The sequence below is a fragment of the Rhinatrema bivittatum genome, chromosome 6 (assembly GCF_901001135.1).
Source record: "Rhinatrema bivittatum chromosome 6, aRhiBiv1.1, whole genome shotgun sequence".
Lineage (NCBI taxonomy): Eukaryota > Metazoa > Chordata > Amphibia > Gymnophiona > Rhinatrematidae > Rhinatrema > Rhinatrema bivittatum.
Window position 1 is genome coordinate 340,997,177 of NC_042620.1, and position 21,257 is coordinate 341,018,433.

At 42.1% G+C, this 21,257-nt stretch overlaps 1 protein-coding gene across 3 annotated transcripts in view; it reads left to right on the top strand.

The window, feature by feature from the left end:
• The window catches only part of AFF2 (AF4/FMR2 family member 2), a 779,982-nt gene that overhangs the window by 576,401 nt on the left and 182,324 nt on the right, over positions 1 to 21,257 (top strand). For all 3 annotated transcript variants that reach the window (XM_029607748.1, XM_029607749.1, XM_029607750.1), the window contains one exon: positions 19,439 to 19,490. In XM_029607748.1, the coding sequence (XP_029463608.1) occupies positions 19,439 to 19,490 (52 nt within the window). The remainder of the gene's footprint in view (positions 1 to 19,438; positions 19,491 to 21,257) is intronic.

Sequence of the window (21,257 nt, forward strand, 5' to 3'; positions counted from 1 at the left end):
GGGAAGACAACATCAATGATCAAACTGTGAGGGATGAATTTTTAAAGACATGTAAGTGTATAAACCCGTGTTTAGCAAACTCTAGCCCAGGACTCAATACATGTACTAGAACGTGTGTAACCCATGCTTACTTTTATGCAAACCGGAGAGAGGCCTTCTGGGAGTGTGTGCACATACATTGTGAGTGGAAGTTTACCCACCCAAGTCACCCTCTCTGATGAGAAAGTATAGCTGTGTGAGTTACTCTATGCATGTACCAGGCCAATTCCCAGAGCAGTTCTCAAAGTGAGCTGATGCGCATAAGTTGGCATAGAAAATGTGACAGAAAGTCCGCATGTAAAAGGACCATACAAACTTTACTTCAACGTGCACAGGTAGAAAATTAACCTTCGTATGCCTTGGGCACAAATATAATAGCACCATGGGGTCGATGCAATACAGTGCGCTCAGCCAAGCGCACTGTATAACCTGCAGTTGGACGCGAGTTGTATAGGTGCTAATTAATCCCCTTACGCAATAAGGGGATTAGCGTTTCTACAATGTGCATCCAATGCGGAGTGAATCTAATAGCGCTAATCACATGCAAATGCATGTGAATGAGGCTGTTAGTTATTCAATCCTGATGCAAAAAAAAAAATTTTCATCTAGGGACGCACATTTAGCGATCAGAAATTAACACCTGCCTTTTCTGTAATACCGCCTACTTGATATCATTGCGACATTAAGTAGGAGGAAAAACAAAACTAAATAAAGTTTAAAAAAAAAAGTAAAAAAAAAAAAATACTGGCAGTCGGGTGCAGGAAACAGATGCTCAACTGACAAGCATCCATTTCCTGAACCTCCTGGCTGTGCGGCTGTACGGCGTTTAGGAAACCGACACTGATAAACGGCGTCAGTTTTCCTAACTAGCGGACATCCGACGCCGATCGGGTTCTCATTAGCAAGGAGACGGTAGGGGCACGCAAGTGACCCTAGCACCTCCTTGCTAACACGACCCCCTAATTTAAATATTGCATGGCAAGTTAAGAAAGCGGGCGATAAATATGCCCGCTTTCTGGGCATATTTATTGCATCGGCTCCCATGTGCTTTATCTGTGACTCAGCTTTCCGCAAGAGTTAAATCTATCGGGAAACTTGTTTGTCATACATAGAGGATGCCATTTAATAATATCAGTGCCATAATTCAAATTAATGAAGGAAATTCTTCTGTCTTAGAACCAGGGCAGGAGTGAGTCTCAAGCTCAGTACATGAACGTAATTGCTGATCTGTCTAGGGAAATACACACCTCATACTGCTGCTCAGGTTAAGAGTTGCACAGACACAGCAGAGCCTCTTCCTGGATGACTATCACTTTATTAAACAGTCAAGCATTCTGAATTCATAGAAACATTAAAAAAAACGATGGCAGGTAGAGACCACACAGCTCATCCAGTCTGTCCATCCACTTCTACTGCTCAGCTTTATGGTCCCTTCCTGGCCCCTCAGAGATCTTCTGTGATTGTCTCATGGGACAAGAACAAAGGATCCCCAAACCAGTAAGAATATCAATAGGAATGCTGGTAAAACATTAATAATGTATTCTGTGTGGAAGTGTAAACTGATTGATATACTTGCCTGTTTGCTTTTCTCATGTTCTATTTTTTTCTGGAAGGAAAGAGACCAGAAAATTTACCAAATCACTCATGATGTTTTGAGGAAACGTTGAGAATAAATGAAACAATATGAACAATTAATTTAGCTCCAATAGCTGGTTTCTTGTTGCATGCTCTGGATAATGTGAACATTTTCAGATATGTTTTAAGATTTACAAACATAATTACAGGAGGTCACTTGGTTGTTTCAGTTGGTTAATGGGCATTTTGTGCATTATTCCTCCCCGTTGTGGAAAAATCTTACCAAAACCATTATTGGGATTGCTCCAGTTAAGGCTGAAATGAAGCATGCACAAATTTCTTTATTAAGTTACACTCTAATAGGGGGTTGCAAAAGTAAATATACAGTAATGGCAAATGCCTTTCCTGGCAGCATATTGCTAAGTTACAGTACAGTTACCGACATTTATTAAAAACACACTGTAGACATTAGAGGCAATGGAGTTCAGTCCTGCCATATTGCAGGTCACGACAGTCAACATGGTGCAGTGTTTTTCAGAGTATTCATAATGAATAATAAGGCTGGTGCCACCTTATAGACTTAACTGATTTATTGAGACAGGAGCTTTCAAGAAGAGGAGTCCCCTTCATCAGATTCATGAGGTGGGCAAATATACATGAGGATGGAGTGGAAGAGGGAATAAACAGAGGGGGTTTGAGGTGTGCAGAACAGAGTATGGAAAAGAAGTGATAAAATCAGCATAGTTAAGCTAATTGACAACCATAGTGGGTGAGCAAAAGCAATGACAGGATAATCTGAGAATAGTTAAATCCATTCACACTTGTTATAAGCCATGAAGCCTTTATTCAGGCCTAGGGTGATAATATCACCTACAGCACCCAGCTAAAACCAGTAAAATATATCATTATGGATCTACAGTCCATCTTAATCAATGATGCCATGCCTTCACAGGCCTATCCTGGCTAACTGACAGCCACCTATCTTCAGTCGGATACTCACCAGCAACCACAAATGACACATCAGTAATGCCAACTCAAGGACCAAACCCTGATGCCAATCTTTTCCCCATAATTATTTAAGCAACACTCTTACAGAACCTGGGAACATTGACTCCAACACCCGGGGCTCATTCACCATCTTCTGCCAGCAATGCCTCTATGCTGTCTACATGGCATAAAGAGGTCAGTTCCTAAGAGAAAACAAAAACAATGGACACAAATGCATCAAAATGGCAGCATCCAAAACAGTAGGAGAACATTTCCACTTTCTAGAACATTTTTATCTAATTTAAGATTGTTGTGCTCCTAAGAGAAAACTATAAAGAGATGCACCAGCACAAAACTCCTAAATTAGAATTCATCAAGTTACCCAGGAGGTTGCTGATATCCCAGGGGTCCCTGTTCAGGTGACTCCTGAACTGGGGTTATTGGGCCGTTGGAATAATTCATTGGTTCCAGTTAAATATAGAGCGTAGGCCGAACAGCTGCTCTTAGTAGCTACTGTGGCCACCTTTTGGAAGACTTGCCCTAAAATAGGTCACAGGCTAGAAACATTACAGATATTGAACTGCTACACTTCGACCTCAACATGCAAAATATGTTAGTATTTGGGGTCCATATCATGAATATTTGGAAGATGCTTAACTGCTGGTTTGTTTGCCATACTTTATGGGCCGGATTTTAAAAGACGCGAGTGAAACCCGGTGGTTTACGCACGTGGCCAGGGCCTTACGCACGCCGGGCCAATTTTCAAAGGGCCTGGCCACGTGTGTAAACCCCTGGGGCACATGTACGTCCCGGGGTTAGTGAAAGGGGTGGTCCGGGGGGCAGAAAGGGGCGGGGCTAGAGGCGCCCGGCACAGCGGCCATTTGCCGCTGTGCCGGGGATCACACCCGGGCAGGGTGCCGGCGCGTGCAACTTGCAGGAGCAAAAGGTAGGACAAAGCATTTGGGGGGATTTAGGATAGGGATAGGGGGGAGAGCAGGATAGGGGAAGGGGAAGGGAGGTCAGGCTGGGGGGGTTGGGAAGTTCCCTCCCAGTCCGCTCTTTAATTGGAGCGGACTGAGAGGGAACTGGGGAAGGCCCCGATGCGTCGCAGCTCGTAAGTGTATATGTTTCTCCCCTCCCCCCTTACGACCCGGCATTTTATAACATGCGTGTGCTAGAGCGTGCATGTTATAAAATCACGCGCAATGTTTTAAAATCTACCCCTATGTGTTCTCCTGTGTTTTATGGTGGGGGGAATTTCAGTTGCTAGGTTTATACTGATTTTACAACTTGTAACCTATTATTTTTTTTCTTTTTAATGCCTTGCGGGAGTCATACTTCTTTTGAATGTTGTTGAGGAGTCTTCCTCTATTATTATTCTTGATGTATGCCTCGAAAAAAAAAAAAAAAGAAGCTTGACACCATCACGCTAGGCCTGAATAGGGACAATGACTTCATGGCCCACCGCAGGTGTGATGCTCAGATTATCCTCTCATTGGTTTCTCTCGCTCATTATAGTTGTCAATCCCTTTCCATACTCTGCTGGTCACTCTTCGGTGTTCTCTCTGTACTTTATATTCCCTCCCCCTTCCTTATCCTCCAGCTGAACTGCCCTTCATGTCTCTGATAATAAGACTCATGCCTCAATAAATCAGTCTATAAGATGCTACCAGCATCTTTCTCATTTTTACTGCTACAGACTAACGTGACTACCCCTGTGGAAGTTTTAACCATGATGAATGTTTGTCATATGTAGGGGCACATTTGCATATTGTGAATGCCCTGAGAAAGCAGACCAGTTTGTGGTCCTCAAGGACTGGAACTGCCCACCAGTGACTTGACTTACATTTTTTTGCAGTTTAACTACACAGTTGCTGCTCCTCAAGTCTTTACCATTTGGTTGTTGTGGTACGAGAGAAAATATTGTTTTCTGAAAATTAATCTCATGAGCATTATTTTAGCGACATCAGTGTTTTTCATTGTTACAGAAAAGGATACAGAATGGGCATAGTAACATAAGTAACATAGTAAATGAAAGCAAATAACGACCAGTTGCCTCATCCAGGTTGTCCAGATGTCTTGCTCGCTGATTTTCTTCCACTTGGTTAGATGAGCATATAAACTGCCACACTTAAACCAACACAAGATCCCTGATCCCCACCCCCATGGCTTCAACCTGATCTCTCCACCCATTCCTACCACTATCTTCTAAATCTATCCCAAGCAGGCTCATTAAAGTTAGAGTTATGGGAGTACATTTTCACAGGTTTGTGCGCATCCGTGGCATGTTATCAATTGTCCGGGGTTTATGCATGTTAAAGATATGCATACAATGTGATTTTTACACAGACGTTTTATGCGCACAAAAATTAGGCATTCCCAGGGCAGAGCAGAGGCAGTATTTTTTGGATTTCCATGCATACTTTTGATTTTAAAAAGTAAATTTACTAAGCTTACTTTTTTATATTGCTCTTATCTGTTTTACTAATTTTATTGCTTGTTTTTAAAAAAATTGTTTTTATTGTACTTCTATGTATATCCTGTAAGAATTTTACTCAAAGATGCATTTATTTTCTTAAAAATGTAAACCGTTGTGAAAGTTTTTTTTTACTAAACGACGGCCTAGAAAACCTCTCAAATAAATAAATGAATGAATAAGTGGGAATTTTAGTAGGTATGTGCGGCGACACAATAGGACTTTTTCCCAGTTGGCGCTCCCAGTTCACCCAGTAAAGGAGAGAACTCCCTAAACCCCCTAGCTAACTTGCCTCCTTTTCACCTTATTACCCCCAACTCTTCAAACTCCGCTAGCTAGCAAAATTTTTTTTTTTGTTACGCGACTTACACGCCATCCGTAGCAGAAGTAAAATTACGCAGTAGGGGATCCCAGCGCGCGCTTGTGCACGTAAATGCTTACGCGCTGGATTCCTGCTGCAGACCCGGCTCACCCATGTCCCACCCATGCCCCCACCTCCTTTCCCAGAAAACCTTTTTAAGCACGTGCCAGGAGATGCGTGCACGGCCGCGGGCCTTTTAAAATCCACATAGCGCGCGCGCGGGTCTGAGTCCCATGCGTATCTCATGGGTTTTGCGCGCGCAAGCCTTTGAAAATCGACCCTTAGATTGTGAGCCCTCTGTGGATAGGAATGTAATCAACTTTGAAGTGCCAAGGAGAAGACTATAAATAATTAAAATAAACACAAAAATAGATTTGCCTCTTGTCTTGTGCGGGGTTTATCTTGCCTTACAGACCCATGGAAATAAATGATTTCTGGAGGTTGTCACTGCTTTTTGCTGATTTTTTTGCAATGTAGAATTCTTGCATATACCAAATTGAAATTCCACACAAAGAAATTATTTCGGCACCTACCTACCTATGCTTTTTCTCAAGTGAAAGAATATAATCATTTCCAACAGCTTGCAAGATGGGGATATGCTTGCTGGGACCAGTTCAAGCGTTTTAGAGACATAAGGAGGCAATAGTCAAACTGCCAACACTGGTGAAAAGGCCGCTGGTGCTTTGTGCCCACCGAATCAAAGGGCAGCTTTCCTTTGATCACTGCCCCTGGAAAGAGGGACCTGCAGAGTTAATGAAAATCCAACTCTAAGGCTCCCTCCCCCCATCTAACCCTGCCCGTAGGAGCGACTGCAGTGGGCAAGTAAAGGTCCATGCATTGCTCAACAAGGCGTGGACTACTACAATTATATTTCTGCAGGCAAAAAGCTATTGCACCCATGAAAATGGAAAATTGCTGTTTAAAGGGGTAAATTTGGTAACAGCTCACATACATTTGAAATCTAAAGCACACATGAGGAACTTTGTCAAACGCCTTCTGAAAATCCAAGTATACTACATCTACCGGTTCACCTTTATCCACATGTTTATTAACTCCTTCAAGAAAGTGAAGCAGATTTGTGAAGCAAGACTTGCCCTGGGTAAAGCCATGCTGACTTTGTTCCATTAAACCATGTCTTTCTATATGTTCTGTGATTTTGATGTTTAGAACACTTTCCACTATTTTTCCTGGCACTGAAGTCAGGCTAACCGGTCTGTAGTTTCCCGGATCGCCCCTGGAGCCCTTTTTAAATATTGGGGTTACATTTGCTATCCTCCAGTCTTCAGGTACAATGGATGATTTTAATGATAAGTTACAAATTTTTACTAATAGGTCTGAAATTTCATTTTTTAGTTCCTTCAGAACTCTGGGGTGTATACCATCCGGTCCAGGTGATTTACTACTCTTCAGTTTGTCAATCAGGCCTACTACATCTTCTAGGTTCACCGTGATTTGGTTCAGTCCATCTGAATCATTACCCATGAAAACCTTCTCCAATACGGGTATCTCCCCAACATCTTCTTCAGTAAACACTGAAGCAAAAAAATCATTTAATCTTTCCGCAATGGCCTTATTTTCTCTAATTGCCCCTTTAACTCCTTGATCATCTAACAGTCCAACTGACTCCCTCACAGGCTTTCTGCTTCAGATATATTTTAAAAAGTGTTTACTGTGAGTTTTTGCCTCTATGGTCAACTTCTTTTCAAATTCTCTCTTAGCCTGTGTTATGAATGTCTTACATTTAACTTGCCAACGTTTATGCATTATCCTATTTTCTTCTTTGGATCCTTCTTCCAATTTTTGAATGTAGATTTTTTGGCTAAAATAGCTTCTTTCAACTCCCCTTTTAACCATGCCGGTGATCATTTTGCCTTCTTTCCACCTTTCTTAATGTGTGAAATACATCTGGAATACATGTGGAATACATTTGCATGTAACTGTACCTTCCTACTGGGTGGGCAATATTATAGCAGACCTTTTCCATGTGGAAAGAACTGTAATAGGTACATTTATTAAGCCACATTATGGGTACATTGCGTGATAAACAGTGTTTATCATGCGTTAAAAGCTGTTTATCACATATCACCATATCGCTGCCATATCAAGCAAAACTGCATGATATCAGCAAAGATTTCCTCCCCCTGTTGAAATAAGTTCCTTTGCAAGCATTTGCATATGATGGGATAAAGGCAGGTGAACGCCGGTTTGGAAAATGGTGTCAACTGGACCCAGAGCTAGGGGCACTCCGGGCTCCCTCTGCACCACAAATGCTATATTTAAAGGGATGGGAGGTCTGGGGGACAAGGGAGGGGGAAGGGAAGGGATGTGGGCCTACCCCAGACCACAAGAGAATTAGTCTTTTTTGGAAAGGAAGATCCGGGGAGAGGGGGATTGTGAGGGAACCTGGGGGGGTCTTTCATTATGCCAGGAAGGTTGACTTAAAGCTGAGGGTTTTGAGTAGGGCAGTAGGCAGGGCCAGTGCAAGGATACTGGGTGCCCTAGACGACCCTTGCACTGCCCCCCCCCCCCCCCACCTGTTTCGGCGCTGACTGTGTGCTTCTCAGGGCGCCGAGCCGTAGGGGGCGCCAAAGAGCAGCGACATGGTGCCACAAGCGGAGGGGCTGCTCGCAGCCCTGAGAAGCACACAGTCTATATTTCAGTTTGCCTCGAGCAGGATAGGCCCCGCTTCCGGCACTACGTGGCTGCTTTTCGGCGCCCCCTACGGCTCGGCGCCCTAGGCGACCGCCGAAGTTCGCCTAATGGACGCGCCGGCCCTGGCAGTAAGGTATCACCACACAATTTTCCCAGTTTTCTTATTGTGGGGGTCACCTTGACAAGCAGTGCCAGGGTAGACTGGGGGGGTCATTTATGCATTTGGGGGAGGGTTGTAATTTGGGCTTCAGGCTCTAACACGATGGAGGCTTCAGCAGAAGTGGGCTGCCCTGGTTGGTAGCTCATCTTTGGCTCTGTCTTAAAGCTGTTTTCTCCTAAAAACACAGACGTTTAAAATATGATGGCAAGTAAAAACTGCAAGGCCCATCCCTAGTCTGTCCATTTTCCAAGTTAAAAGCCCTATTCTCACTATCAGCCTGAATACTACTGTGTCGGTATTTACTGAAGCCTTGATTTGCTGCTACTAATATTAAGTTATATAACATTTTCTATATAATTATGACAAATGTTATGCAGGTATCCAAATATATTAGTATGGTTTATGAATAATTACTGCACTCGTAATGTCTGTATTATGGAAGGTGTAGCCACCTCCGCCCCTCAAGAGCCACAAACAGGCCTGGATTTCAGGATATCCATAATGAATATGCACCAGATGTGTGCATATAGTGGAGGCAGTGCATGCAAACCTCTCTCATGCATATTCATTGTGGATATCTTGAAAACCAGACCTGTTTGTGGCTCTTGGGGAGCAGAGGTGGCCAGACTTCTAATATGGTATAATATTCTGCTCTTTACATGCACCATCTTGTTTTCTGCATAAGCAAGGCATTAAAATGTATCTTAGGTTTTCCTAGACATCTAGCCAGTAAATATGGGCATAGCTTACAGCAGTTTTCAAAGCGAACTTATGTAGATCAGTTTGGAGCATGCACACTCTTCCACCTGCTATTTGATGCACATAGTTTCACTGAGAAAATGTATACTTAAAATGTATGAGTATAGATGATGCCAAGTCTGTTTTGACTCCTCCCCTGTGCACATAATTTTACACCTTATTGGTCATGCAATTTTATAAAGGGCCATTTCTATGAGTTAAAGCACTGCTTCACCCCCCAGAAGTCCTTTTGAAAATTTCCCTCCTCGTTGCTCCCGACAGATTGTCAGGTAACGGGGAATGAACTTGCGTTATTCTTTGTGGGAGATCTAAATCTGAAAAATGCAGTTGGTGGGTAAATGTACTCTGTTTCAATATATCCAATAAAGCATAATGCTGAATGGAACCCATCCTATGGATACATCACTCTTCGCAATATTTCCCAGAGGAAAAGGGCTTTTTTTTCCCCCCTCCTCGTTTTCTGGGTTGCAATTTTTTCACATAACATTTGCCAGTTGCCATGTTAATTATGAATCATTGTTTCATAGAAAATACATTAGACTCGGAAGCCTTTATATCTGGTTTGTGAACATAGGCTCCCTTTTAGTGAATGGATAATGCTTTGGCATTTCCACTCAGAGACAATTGAATTCAAGCGAGTGTAAAAAGAAGGGTCAAGATTCCTTATGGTGGTTTGTAGCCACTTCTAGCAAATAAGCACGGAGGAGAATTTAGCAAAGTTTAGAAAGATGTGCTGACTTAGAGGAAGACCATGAGCATGAAGACTAAACACATCAAAAGAATAACTGGGACTCACCTATGTCATTTGTGAAATGACTTAATTGTACAAAATCTTTTAATGATTTTAATTAGTATTCATGGAGATTAGATTATCTTTGTCAACTTTCCAGTACTTATTAAAAACAATAGGAGTTCCATATTCAGTCGCTGTGCAGCTCGGCTAGTTAACTGGATAAACTTATCTGACTAACCCCCTAGATTCATCAAAATGCTATAATAACCCATGGATAATGCCCACGGTAAGAAAAAGGGATGTGTTTATGGTAATTTTAGAATTACCACATGCTGTCATAGCTGCTTCACATAGGTAGTGTGGGGTGAGAGAGAGAGAGACTATTTGTAAGGGCTTCATTCATAGTACTCAACTATTTATATCTCTATAGGAGAGCCAGCTAATAGCTCAAGGTGAGGTGTTAGTGATGGTTTATGGGCCAGTATTATATGCAGAGTGAGACGTACGAACAGCACAGTAGACCTTGGTGAAGATTTGACATCATTTGGAGTGAGGAAAGTCTCAGAAAGTTGAGATTTCTACTATGTTCTCTCACCCTAGCTTGATGGTACCCTGTTATAGAGTCCATCAAGCTAGGGTGAGAGAACATTGTAGAAATCTCAACTTTCTGAGACTTTCCTCACTAGGAAATCCCAATCCCTCCCCAATCTCCCCCCTTCTAAAAACATGCATTTGCACCGTGCAGTAACACATTTATCCTGTGTGTTAATGCCTTATTATTTTGGTTGCCATAATGCATTTTGATGAATGACCCTGTCAGCCCATAGATTCAGCGGCATGTTCATGACCCTGAATATATGCAGCTATCTTGAAGTTAGCTGGGTAAGTTTATCCAGTTAACTTTAGGACAGGTCTACTGGGCCTGGCTACTTATCGAAGTTAGCCAGATAACCTATCCTTCCAACTCAACACCTTTTAGTTACACCCTCAGAACGCCATAACATCTGGCTAATTCTAGCTTGATAACTTATTATTCAACTACAACTTATCCGCATGTGCCCAAACCTTTATTTACCCAGATAACTTCTGGCTAAATGCTTCTGAATATGGATCTCTAGATTTCTTAGATTTTGAAGAATGAAAGTTTATCCCATCCTTTTTCCAGGAGAGGACTTTTTTATATTATTAAGGAGCATTGCAACAGAAATAATTTTTAAAAAAATCTGTCCCGTGGACAATGAAGAAGGTTACTTAACATTGTTTTCTTTATCATAACTTTCAATAAAATAGTATTCTACCACTGATTCAATGTATGCTTGGTTAATACCAAGGGATTCCATTCAGAGAAAATCAATCTAGTGAACCTTTACCGAGCTAATTTTGGAAAGATATTCCCAGTTAGCATATCACAGCTCTGTTTGAGACACAGCAATTGCAACTTTTAACTTCAAATGCATTGACAGCCTGCTCTTTCTCTTCTCTCACGCTCTCTTTCTTGTGCGCTCTCACAAACGATAAACAATCCATCAACAAAGTGGTTGTTAATGTTATTTAGTAGAAGTTAAATGTTTCAGTTGCCTCAGACATTTGGCATGGAGTTTATTGGCTATGAATGAAGGGAACTCTTCTATGGAAAGAATTCATTTTGTTGAATTCTTTTACAAAATTTTTAAACTGATGCTACCTGTGCAAGCTCGTGCCAGCCTCTAGCATCAGATGTTGTCTGCTGGGTCTCGCCCCCTCGGTAGCTGGTAGAAAGAGTGTATTTTCTAGAGCACTATAAAGAATATTATAAGATTAATTCTATTCAGCCAGATTCTACCACTTCCACATGTAAAAATGTTATTACTAATGTAAATACCTATACCTAATGTTATTCTCTCCCTTTTCTTCTCTCCTCCCAGTTCTATTACCTTGTTATTTGTAACTGCTTCCTTCTACACAAATAGGTTATTGAATTGTTCACAGTACACCCCTGTTATATGTAAACCGGCATGATGTGTTTGCAACATGAATGCCGGTATATAAAAATTTTAAATAAATAAATAAATAAATATAAGACCTCTATGGAAAAAATAAGTAACGGCAATACAGAGTAAAAGTAGAATATTTTGAAACCCATGGCTTCTGCCAGAGGAAACTGTGGACATCATAGAGGCATGTGAAAGAAAAGGGGAGAAGAGAACATTGAGAAAAGGGGAATGAGTTTTGCTGTGCTATAGGAAAACATTGAAAAGATGTAGAATAACTTCTTGTTCTGAAATTCGGTTTTCTTCCAGCTGAATTAATATCTGTTTAATAGAGGTATATAGTAACTACTACTGAGTATGTCAGCAGGCCTCGGCTCTGTTGAATGCTTCCCAAAAGAGGATAGTATGAATTGGAGAGAAATAAAAGGGGAAAATAATCAGATATTGCAGTGTGAGAATCCAAATGATGAACCAGTTGTCATGAATTGGTTAAATGGCGACACCGACTCCTGTTCCAGAACTTGAGAGTTATCGTAAAATCTTGAGACTCTCTTAGAGGGGGAATTTTGGAAAGATGACTTGCAGAAATCAGCTGAAGAAATGCCAAGATTTTCGTCTGGGGCAGTTTATAACGTAACATCCCTTTATCCTTTGTAATAAGTCTGCCATTTCATTTCATTTCCCTGCCTATCTGCCCACAGTATTATGAACTGCTCCAGGGAAATCTATTGATGGATGTTTTCACACAAAGGAAGGAAGCTAAAATCCAGTTTCAGTTATCTGTCACACATTTTTTTGAAATATACCTAACTCCTATTTTGCAGTCTGTCATTTGCATGTTAATTTCAGAGCCTTCATTCTGAGAAAGGCTCAGATAAAGCAGAGCAATGTGGATCCAGAATGCATTCAGTATTCACGTTCAGGGATTAAAGCATTTTAGCCTGATGTTGAATCATCAGGTGCTTCTCTTTAAGTTCAGTAGTAACAATTATTTGAGATATTTTTAAGCGATGTGTTCTTGGTAGATGTTATCCTTGACTTGCCCAACTTCTTAGTGGTCTTTAGGGGACTCTGTAAGGCAAGCCGCGGGGGGGGAGGGGGAGGATGAGGGAGAGAGGCTGCAGTGGAAAACCAGCTATAGTGAAAATGGATATTCAGGATATATTTTACAAGGGAATAAAATATTTGCCATGATCTGAAAAACAAATATTTGGAGCACACCGGAGGATGTTTAGATGCCACCAGAGATTTGAAAAAGTCCTGAGAAATAATGGGATTTGCTATTCATTTAAAAGTGGTATTCACTTTTCTTTTAAGCCAAAGCATATTAAAATGAAAATTAATTCTAGACAGCTGTCACTTCTAGGATCTGAAGTGATGCAACAGATCTCCTTAGACTCACTGGCCTTTATTAGTTATAGGGAGGTCACATTTTCATATGATGGTAGAGTCATTAATCTACTTGTATATAGTATTGAGGTCAACATTCCTTCCATCAGCGTAATATGTGCATGCCTTCATTTTCCTGCTTCTTTCACTGTTATGATAAAAGATTGCTTATCCATCATGTTCAGCTTCCTTCCACAGTCCATTTGTTATTAATATTGCTTGGAAAACCTTAGTTTTATTAAATTTGCATAGGAGGATCTAGACTCTGCTCTAGTGCCATTTGCCAGTAACCAGGATCAAACATGGAAAGAGAGATCAGTTAAAGTATACCAGACGTATTTGCATGGCGTTTTAACATAGCAGAAAAGCAGAATAAGGTTGGGCATTTGTTTGAAAACAAAATGGAAAAATTCAATGAAATACTGTTGTTTTGTTTCATTGTCAAATTAAAAAAAAAAATCATACAAACTTTTTTTTTATTATTATTTGTTTCAGCAAAGAGTGCACTATTTGCAAATAGCGTGCATTATTTATGGGCATGATGGGGGCCAGGTCCGGGGAACCCTAGTCACGTGGCTGGAGCGAGGATAGGTCGGCGCTATTTTGGAAAATGATCCCGACCAGGCCAGGGAGCGCACTGTGCCCTACCACTTGCAGATTTTCATGGATTTTTGGTAATAGGGTGCGGGAGAAGAGGTCGGGGAGGTAGAGGGTCCTGGGGGATATCCCCATTAGAACCCAACACTTATTTTCTGAACGTGGGGTCCTGGTGAGGAGGGGAGCGCCACTATACCCAATGATTTTTTTTTTTTTTTTAATAATTTGGGAGTTGGGAGGGAAATTGGTAGGGAGGGGTATGAATTGCCTTGCTAGTTTTTGATTAGAAGGGGGATGGGGGAAAACCTGTGCCATGTATTGCATCTATTTTGACTATTTTCGGAGGGCCATCATCGTGCAATCATGGCAAGCTATTTTTAAACATTTTTTGTCAGGGCCACCTTAATCGGTGGCCTCGGGTTGAGGAGGAGTGTTGTGTTTGATCCCCAGTCATATGTCTTTTAACTATTTTTGGTGGCATTTTTCTTGTACTGGGCCCTTTAAATCTAATGCAGGAGCCTTGGGACCGGCATTAGGGTTTCAGTACTCCCAAATTAGAATAACATTCTCCCCAGAGCTGTAGCTAAAAATAAGGTGGCTGGCAAATTTCAAAGTCAGCCACGTTATTTTCTTTACATGAGATTACCTATGCATGAGCTGTTTTGCATGGATTTGCAAAATTGATATATGCAAATGCCATGCAAGACAGCTCATTGCAATGCAGGAGGGAATCAGCCATTTTATGCAAAATATCATGAATATCGCATGATATATATTGTTTATCGTATGTCATAACCATAAAGTGGCTTGATGAATCTCCCAGTTAGGTGGCTAAATTTAGGCATTCAGCTTTTTTTAATATTGGCTTCGTACTATATTATTTGGATTACATCCTACATTTGCTTCTCTGTCTTCCTGTGTACTTCCAGTTAGCACTCTCACCTTCACAACACAACGAACACTGGTAATTTCTTCTAATTCTTCTAAAATGTACACAATTGCCCTACCATATAAAGAAGACAAGAGTTATGCGTCATTCCGAGTTTCAGTACAGCTCACAGACCTCATGTGATCCAGTTAGAGCAGGAGGGCTGAGAATTGTGTACATTCCAAAATTAGAGGTCCTGCTGGGTAATTACAAGAGGAAATCAAATTCCTTAAGACCTACTACAGCACAGTAGAGTAACGATTTTTTGGGTAGCGGACACAGACCAAATTGGTAGGTAGTGTTGGTTGGTATTCCGGTATCTTTCTATTCATAGCCCTTTCTTATAGCGGTGCAAACTCTGTATTCTGCATTGCGATGAACTATTTTCTGAAACACATTGCACATTGTTCAAGTGCCACCTTTGAGCTGCAAGAATTGGATTTAATTGCCATTTAATAAATACACATCCTCTTGAAAATAACTCAAGCCACACAGGCAAATTTATTCTTACTGATGTTATATAATTATGTGCATTGTGTATACAGATTTTATAAGCAGTTTCTAATGGCAGAGAGCTCTGAATGAAAAGATCTACTGTGTTAAAAAGAAATGCCAAGTAAATATGCAGTTTTTAATGTAGACTCATGCGGCTATTAATTACCTATTTCATGACATCTGCACAACAAGCAAGAATCAGAAAGGATATTGTTACCTTTACTAGGCTTAACAAAAATCTAGGCTTAGTTGTTCAGCACTGTGATCGGTGTTGTGCACTGTAATTAAACCACAAATCCTTCTAATCACAGTATTTCCCTGTTGTGACACTAGAAATTAGCTATATGACTGGAGAGCACAAACAAGCACATTCTGTTCAATAAGAATGCATAAGATACATAAAATATGAAATATTAGCATAACGAGCACTTAGTGCATTTGCCTGTGCAATCCATATTAAGAAACTAATAATAATTGTGGCTACATAATCCAATGTGATATATGGTGCGTCTTAATATTAACAGTGAGCATGGAAAACATCTAGTGAGTGCGGCGTCGACGTTGTTACAACCAGTGCTTGGTTTTGTCAGGAAAGCCCAGAAAAGTGTGTCTTTGCCCTCTGGAGATGCTTTGTTTGATAAAGGCAGGGTGGTTTGTTTTTTTTTCCTGAATTCCTTTCAATGACTCCTGTTCATTTCATCTTCTCTGAGATACACCATGATTTGTGCTTTATTAACAGTTGAGCTGAGGTTAACGAAGTCATGGTCTTGTCATTCACGCTTGCTTTTCTTAAGGAGAACAGCTATGTGGTAAAACTGTGTTACCTGCATATTCAATATGTTCTAGCCAAGCTATCAAAAAAAAAAAGGCACAACCCAGGTTTATGCCACTGGGACTGTTTTCCCCCTAAAGAGAGGATTGGCCAATCATAAACCACAGCAACGTTCCTCAAGGAATAATAAAACGCATTCTTATAGCACTTTACAATGGTGATAAACAGCCAGGTATAAAGTCCCTTCCTGGAAGAGCTTACTATCTCAGTGGATACCTGAGACAGTGATTTGTCCAAGGTCACAAGGGGTGTCAGTGGGGGGGGGGAGGGAGATTTGAATCTGGGCTTTTCCTGGTTCTCGGCCTATTGCTCTGAGACCTTGATCCATGCCTCCTGAACAGGACGTTGACGTGAGGCTGCAGAAGGAATCCCAACAGCTGTAATAGAGAGAAGAAAAAGAGCCGAAAAAGCAAAGTCTGGTGGGGGGGAGGAGTTGGCAGCTGTCCCCATCACTCTAGTTAGTTAGTTGAAGGAATACAAGGGAGGGGAAGAGTGAGAAGAGAAAAAGGAGGGGCTGCATTTGATAAAGGCCCTGCTGGATATGGGATGCATTGATTTGGGTGAGGGTAGTACTGCAGATAGGGGCAAGAGGAGAGGGAAAGGAGGAAGAAGGAGGAATAAGCTAGAATGAAGGGGGAGGGGGAAAGTCCGGTAGGCAGAAGGAAATAGAGAGAGAAAGAGGAAATAATGTCAGAGAAAGAGAGCCCTAAAGTTGGAAGAGAAGGAGCCCTAGGTTAGGCAGGGCCGGTACAAGGGTATCGGGCGCCCTAGATGACCCTTGTGCTGCCGCCCCCCCCCCCCCCCCCCCGGTCGCGCCCTCCCCTACCTGTTTTGCGGCCCTGAGAAGCACACGGTCTCTATTTCTCTTTGCCGCGAGCGGGACAGGCCCCACTTCTGGCACCACGTGGCTGCTCTTTGGCACCCCCCCCCCCCCTACGGCTCGGCGCCCTAGGCGACTGCCGAAGTTCGCCTAATGGACGCGCCGGCCCTGAGATTAGGAATGGTAGGCAGACAAATAATGGGCTCGGGGGGGGGGGGGGAGAGAAAGAGAGAGACCCAGGATAGAGAAGATGGTGGGGAAGACCCTGAGCAGGAAGTGATGGTGGGGAGAGAGAGAGAGAATACAAGACAAAGAGAGAGAGAGAGAGAGGATGGCGGGTCACACTAATGGGGCGCCCTGCCTTCAGTGCCAGATTCCCTGCAGAAGTGTGCACAAGTCCCTCCTGCCGCACTCCCACCAAATCCCAAAATAGTGCTAGCTGACCTCCCACTCTCCTTTTCTCTGTGCATGATAACAGTAACGTGGACCAACACACTAAAATGTGTCAACTATTGCAAGACATGAAAGCATTTAACGAGTGTTAATGCTTGTGTTAGCACTAGCACTCTTTAGCACACAGACCTCGGAGCGAGCTATGAGTTCCCAGAGAGGAAAGTCACAGAAGGATTTTGCGTGGAAAGCAACAAGGAAATCTAGTGCCGTATAGTGCGCATTTAAGGGGGTAATTTTGTCACATTGGGCATTACGTAGCCAGCAAATGTGTGCAGATGCCAGGCCAGTATTTGAAAGCGGATTTACACGGATACGTTTACGTTGAAAATGATCCCGCAGAACTACATGCACGTAAATACGCCTGCTGTTTGGTGCGCGTGGCTTTCCGGAAAGAAGGGAGGTGCATAGTTTTTAAAAAAAACCGGAGCGTATGTGGGTAAAGGCGCATATTGAAGCGGTTTTCAAAAGCCCACTTCCTCCAGTAAAATGCATTTACTTGACTGAAGCCCCGTTTTACCGGCGTAAATACCTTTTAAAGTCAGGCCCATAACCCCTTGGAAAACTCCCTCCACGGGGTGTTACATTCACACGTGCAGCTCCTTTGAAAATTCGCCTGCAGGGGCGTAAATCCCAGTCCTGTCCAGATTCCACACACCCCCCCCCCCTTGCCAACGAACAGGCGTTCCCTTCACTCCAAGGGGGGTGAATGGGCTCCTGTCCCCATCCTGCGTTACCACCCGACGCCTGGAGGGTGGAGGTCACCGAGAGGGCCGGGGGGACTCACAAACCAGTTCAACGTCTTCTTGCGCCTTCTCTGTCTGTTGGCGTCACAGCAGGGCTCAGACCGGGACGGCGTGAGCGTGAATAACGTATTACCTCTCAATTAAAAATGCCTGGGCCAAATGGCCACGTAGTTTCTGATTTACTGAGGCCTTTTTTTGTTCTCCTAGAGAGAGAGAGGGTGATTTTTATAGCTGGGTGAAAGGAGGAAATGTCGGTGTGTGACTTTTCCGTGCAGACTTTACCCCTCACGTTTTGTTTTTTTTTCCAAAACGAGCTAATGCTTTTGAAAAGTCCTGGGGGAGTCTGCAAGCTCGCCCTCAGCCACTTGTACGCCTCCCTTTTCATGCGCCTCACTTGTGTGGGATACCTTGCACACCTACTTTTGAAAATAAAAAGGTAGGTGTGTAATTCCCAGTTTTGCTTCCACGCCCCCCCCCCCCCCCCCCGCAAACCTCTCACTCCAGAGTACAAAAAAGCTAAGTGTGGTCAGGTTATGTACATACGTGTGCATGCGCCAGAGGCACACGGTATTCTAGAACAGCCAATTATGCTCATAAAACCATCTTTTATGCTCATTAAACGGCTTTGAAAATTCACCCCCATCTGTGTCTATAGGGGGGAAAAAAAACCCAGCATATTTGGCTCTTAATATTCTTCAAACATCAACAGTCTCAGTGCAAAATGTCTTAACTGTTCCATATTTATTAATGTTACAAGGATACTAGACCAGATTACTAAGGATTCTTCCCATTGTTTTTGCTGTAAGGATGAAGCTTACTAAATCAGGCCCACTGACCCTGGAAAAATGTTAAGCTTTCCAAAATTCTCATTCTTTCATGTACTTACCTGCATTTTTCTTCCAATTTGGATTATTGGGGGGTTTTTTTTGTGTGTGAGATGTTTGTTTACTTACCCACTTCTTTTATTTCTTTTTTTTTTTTTTTCTGGGAGAGGGGGGGTACAGGCACTGCAACCAGTGAAGTAGTGTGTGACCTCTTGGTAATTCTCTAGCCCTGTTTTTACAAATGTTTTAAGCATCCAGCTGGTCTGAAGCAGCTTGCTTGAACATAGATTTCGCTGGCAATAGGAATGGCAAACCCGAGGAGCACTGACTTTACCCCAGCTCAAGGGAAGCACCTGCAGATCAAGAACCCGCTGGCTTTCTCTTGCTGGCACTGTTTTAATAAGTGTTCAGCTGCACGGGAGAAGTAGTTGGGAGCTACCTGTTCAAGCAATCCACCATGTCTGGACTTCCTGGGTCCCACTCATGAACAAATGGGCAAACCACGTTCCCTTGTTCTTGCGTGAATTTTACAAGCCGTCTTGATGCTTTCCCCTTACACAAATATGAAGGGCAAATGTTTTCAGCGAATTGTGCAGTTAGTTGCTTAAATATCTAAATATTTCTTTCTTTCTTTCTTTTTAATAGAATGCTTGAAGATGACCTAAAACTCAGCAGTGATGAAGAGGACAATGAGCCGGTGAGTGTAGGTGCCTAATAAAACGTGTACTTGCATTGCCGGAGGTAGGGAGCCTCCAGTCCCTGAGGGCCGTACCCCGGTTGGGTGTTTCAGGATATCCCTAATCAATGTGCATGAAGTAGACCTCCAAGGCATGCAAATCTATCTCATGCATATTCATGGGGGGGGTATCCTGAAAACCCCAACAGGTGTGTGGCACTCAAGGACCAAAATTCCCCCACCCCCTGTTTTACCCAGCCCCACATCCAATCTGATTAACTATATTCATTTCTGCCCACGGAGAATAAGCATGGTTCAGAATATTGTTATATTGCGTTCATATATACAGATGCATTGACGAGACATATGTTATTTTGCCATTCTTCCGTATCATGAAAACCTGCTTTGTCTATTGCAACTTTTCTTTAATCATTGACCAGGAAGCTTAAATACACCACAATTATCAATCTATACATAATTACAAGTGGTGCTTCATTTCTCTCTATGTACCCATCTTGAGAATCAATAAGTGAAAATTCTTTCCAGCGTAGAGTACATTGAGCTCTAATGAAAAATCATTTGCAGAGAATGAACTGATACTGGGGGTTTTTTTTCCCTCTGTCTTGTAATATTCAGTAAGGAGCTTTTCAAATAATTGTGAAATGAAACCATTGACCAGTTAGGTTTTCAGGTGTTGTGAATCACACCTGAGATGTAAGGCTGCTGATATACTAAAGGGTAACACAGTGTTTTTTATCATGTGCTATCTATGATACCACTTGCCAGGGCAGTAATAATACCTTGCAATATGTTCACATATCATTAGCTTCATACATAGTGATATATCTGTCAGGGTCCTTTTTTGCACAATAATTTTGGTTAAGTCACTCGCAGTGGCTTACCAAACCGCACTTCAATACATCTACTTCGGAGGGTCTTATTCAATAATGATGGTTTTTTCCATAGACCATGGAATGGGGAAAAGTTCTTTTGAATGAAGGTGCTAAGTGGCAGTCATTCTGAGTTTAGCATTTCTAATAAGGGCTTATTGAATTTAAATTTCTTCCGAAAAGCATAAGCTTTGTACTCCTCTGCTGTGTTTGTGGCAGTAACGTTTCACAGAGCAGGGTGACGCGTGAGAAAAAACAACTTTAGATTAGATTGGATTCAATGTATTGCTTCTCTGCAACAAATGCTTGCTATATGTCAAGAATGCATTACACTTAAAACAATTATGGTAAAGGTTTGTCGATGAAAATGTCTTTTGTGAAGCCACCACAGACAACCTCAGAGGGAGGCGCTGTAGGGAATGGTTTCCTCCCTCTTAGCTGCTTGTTACATCATGAGCGGGGAACTAGGCCATCTAGTGGGTGACCACAGGGCTCCACACTTTAAAAAAAAAAAAAAAAAAAGCACGGAAATAAGGGGGTATTTTTTATGTTCGGGTTTGTGGCAGTTTTTGCAGTTATTTATGACACAGAGTTAGACTCCTTATTTACGGTACTGGTTCTTATGCAAAAAATAAAAAAAAATGGAAGTTTCTAGTTTGAGATAATGGAATTTCTGACAGTCTCACCAATCCATTCCTGTGGGTTCTATCGGTGGTATTGCAGGACTGCCCCAGACCAAAAAAAAAGTTAAATATCACATTTAATCTGATACTTCCGAGAACGATGTACCAATAGCCTGGCAAGAATGCAAACTCCAAAGGTGCTTTTAACACGTGTGCTCCATGCAAATTTTCAACAAGAAATGACCTGCCTTGTTTCTCATAGAAAATTAGAAAGT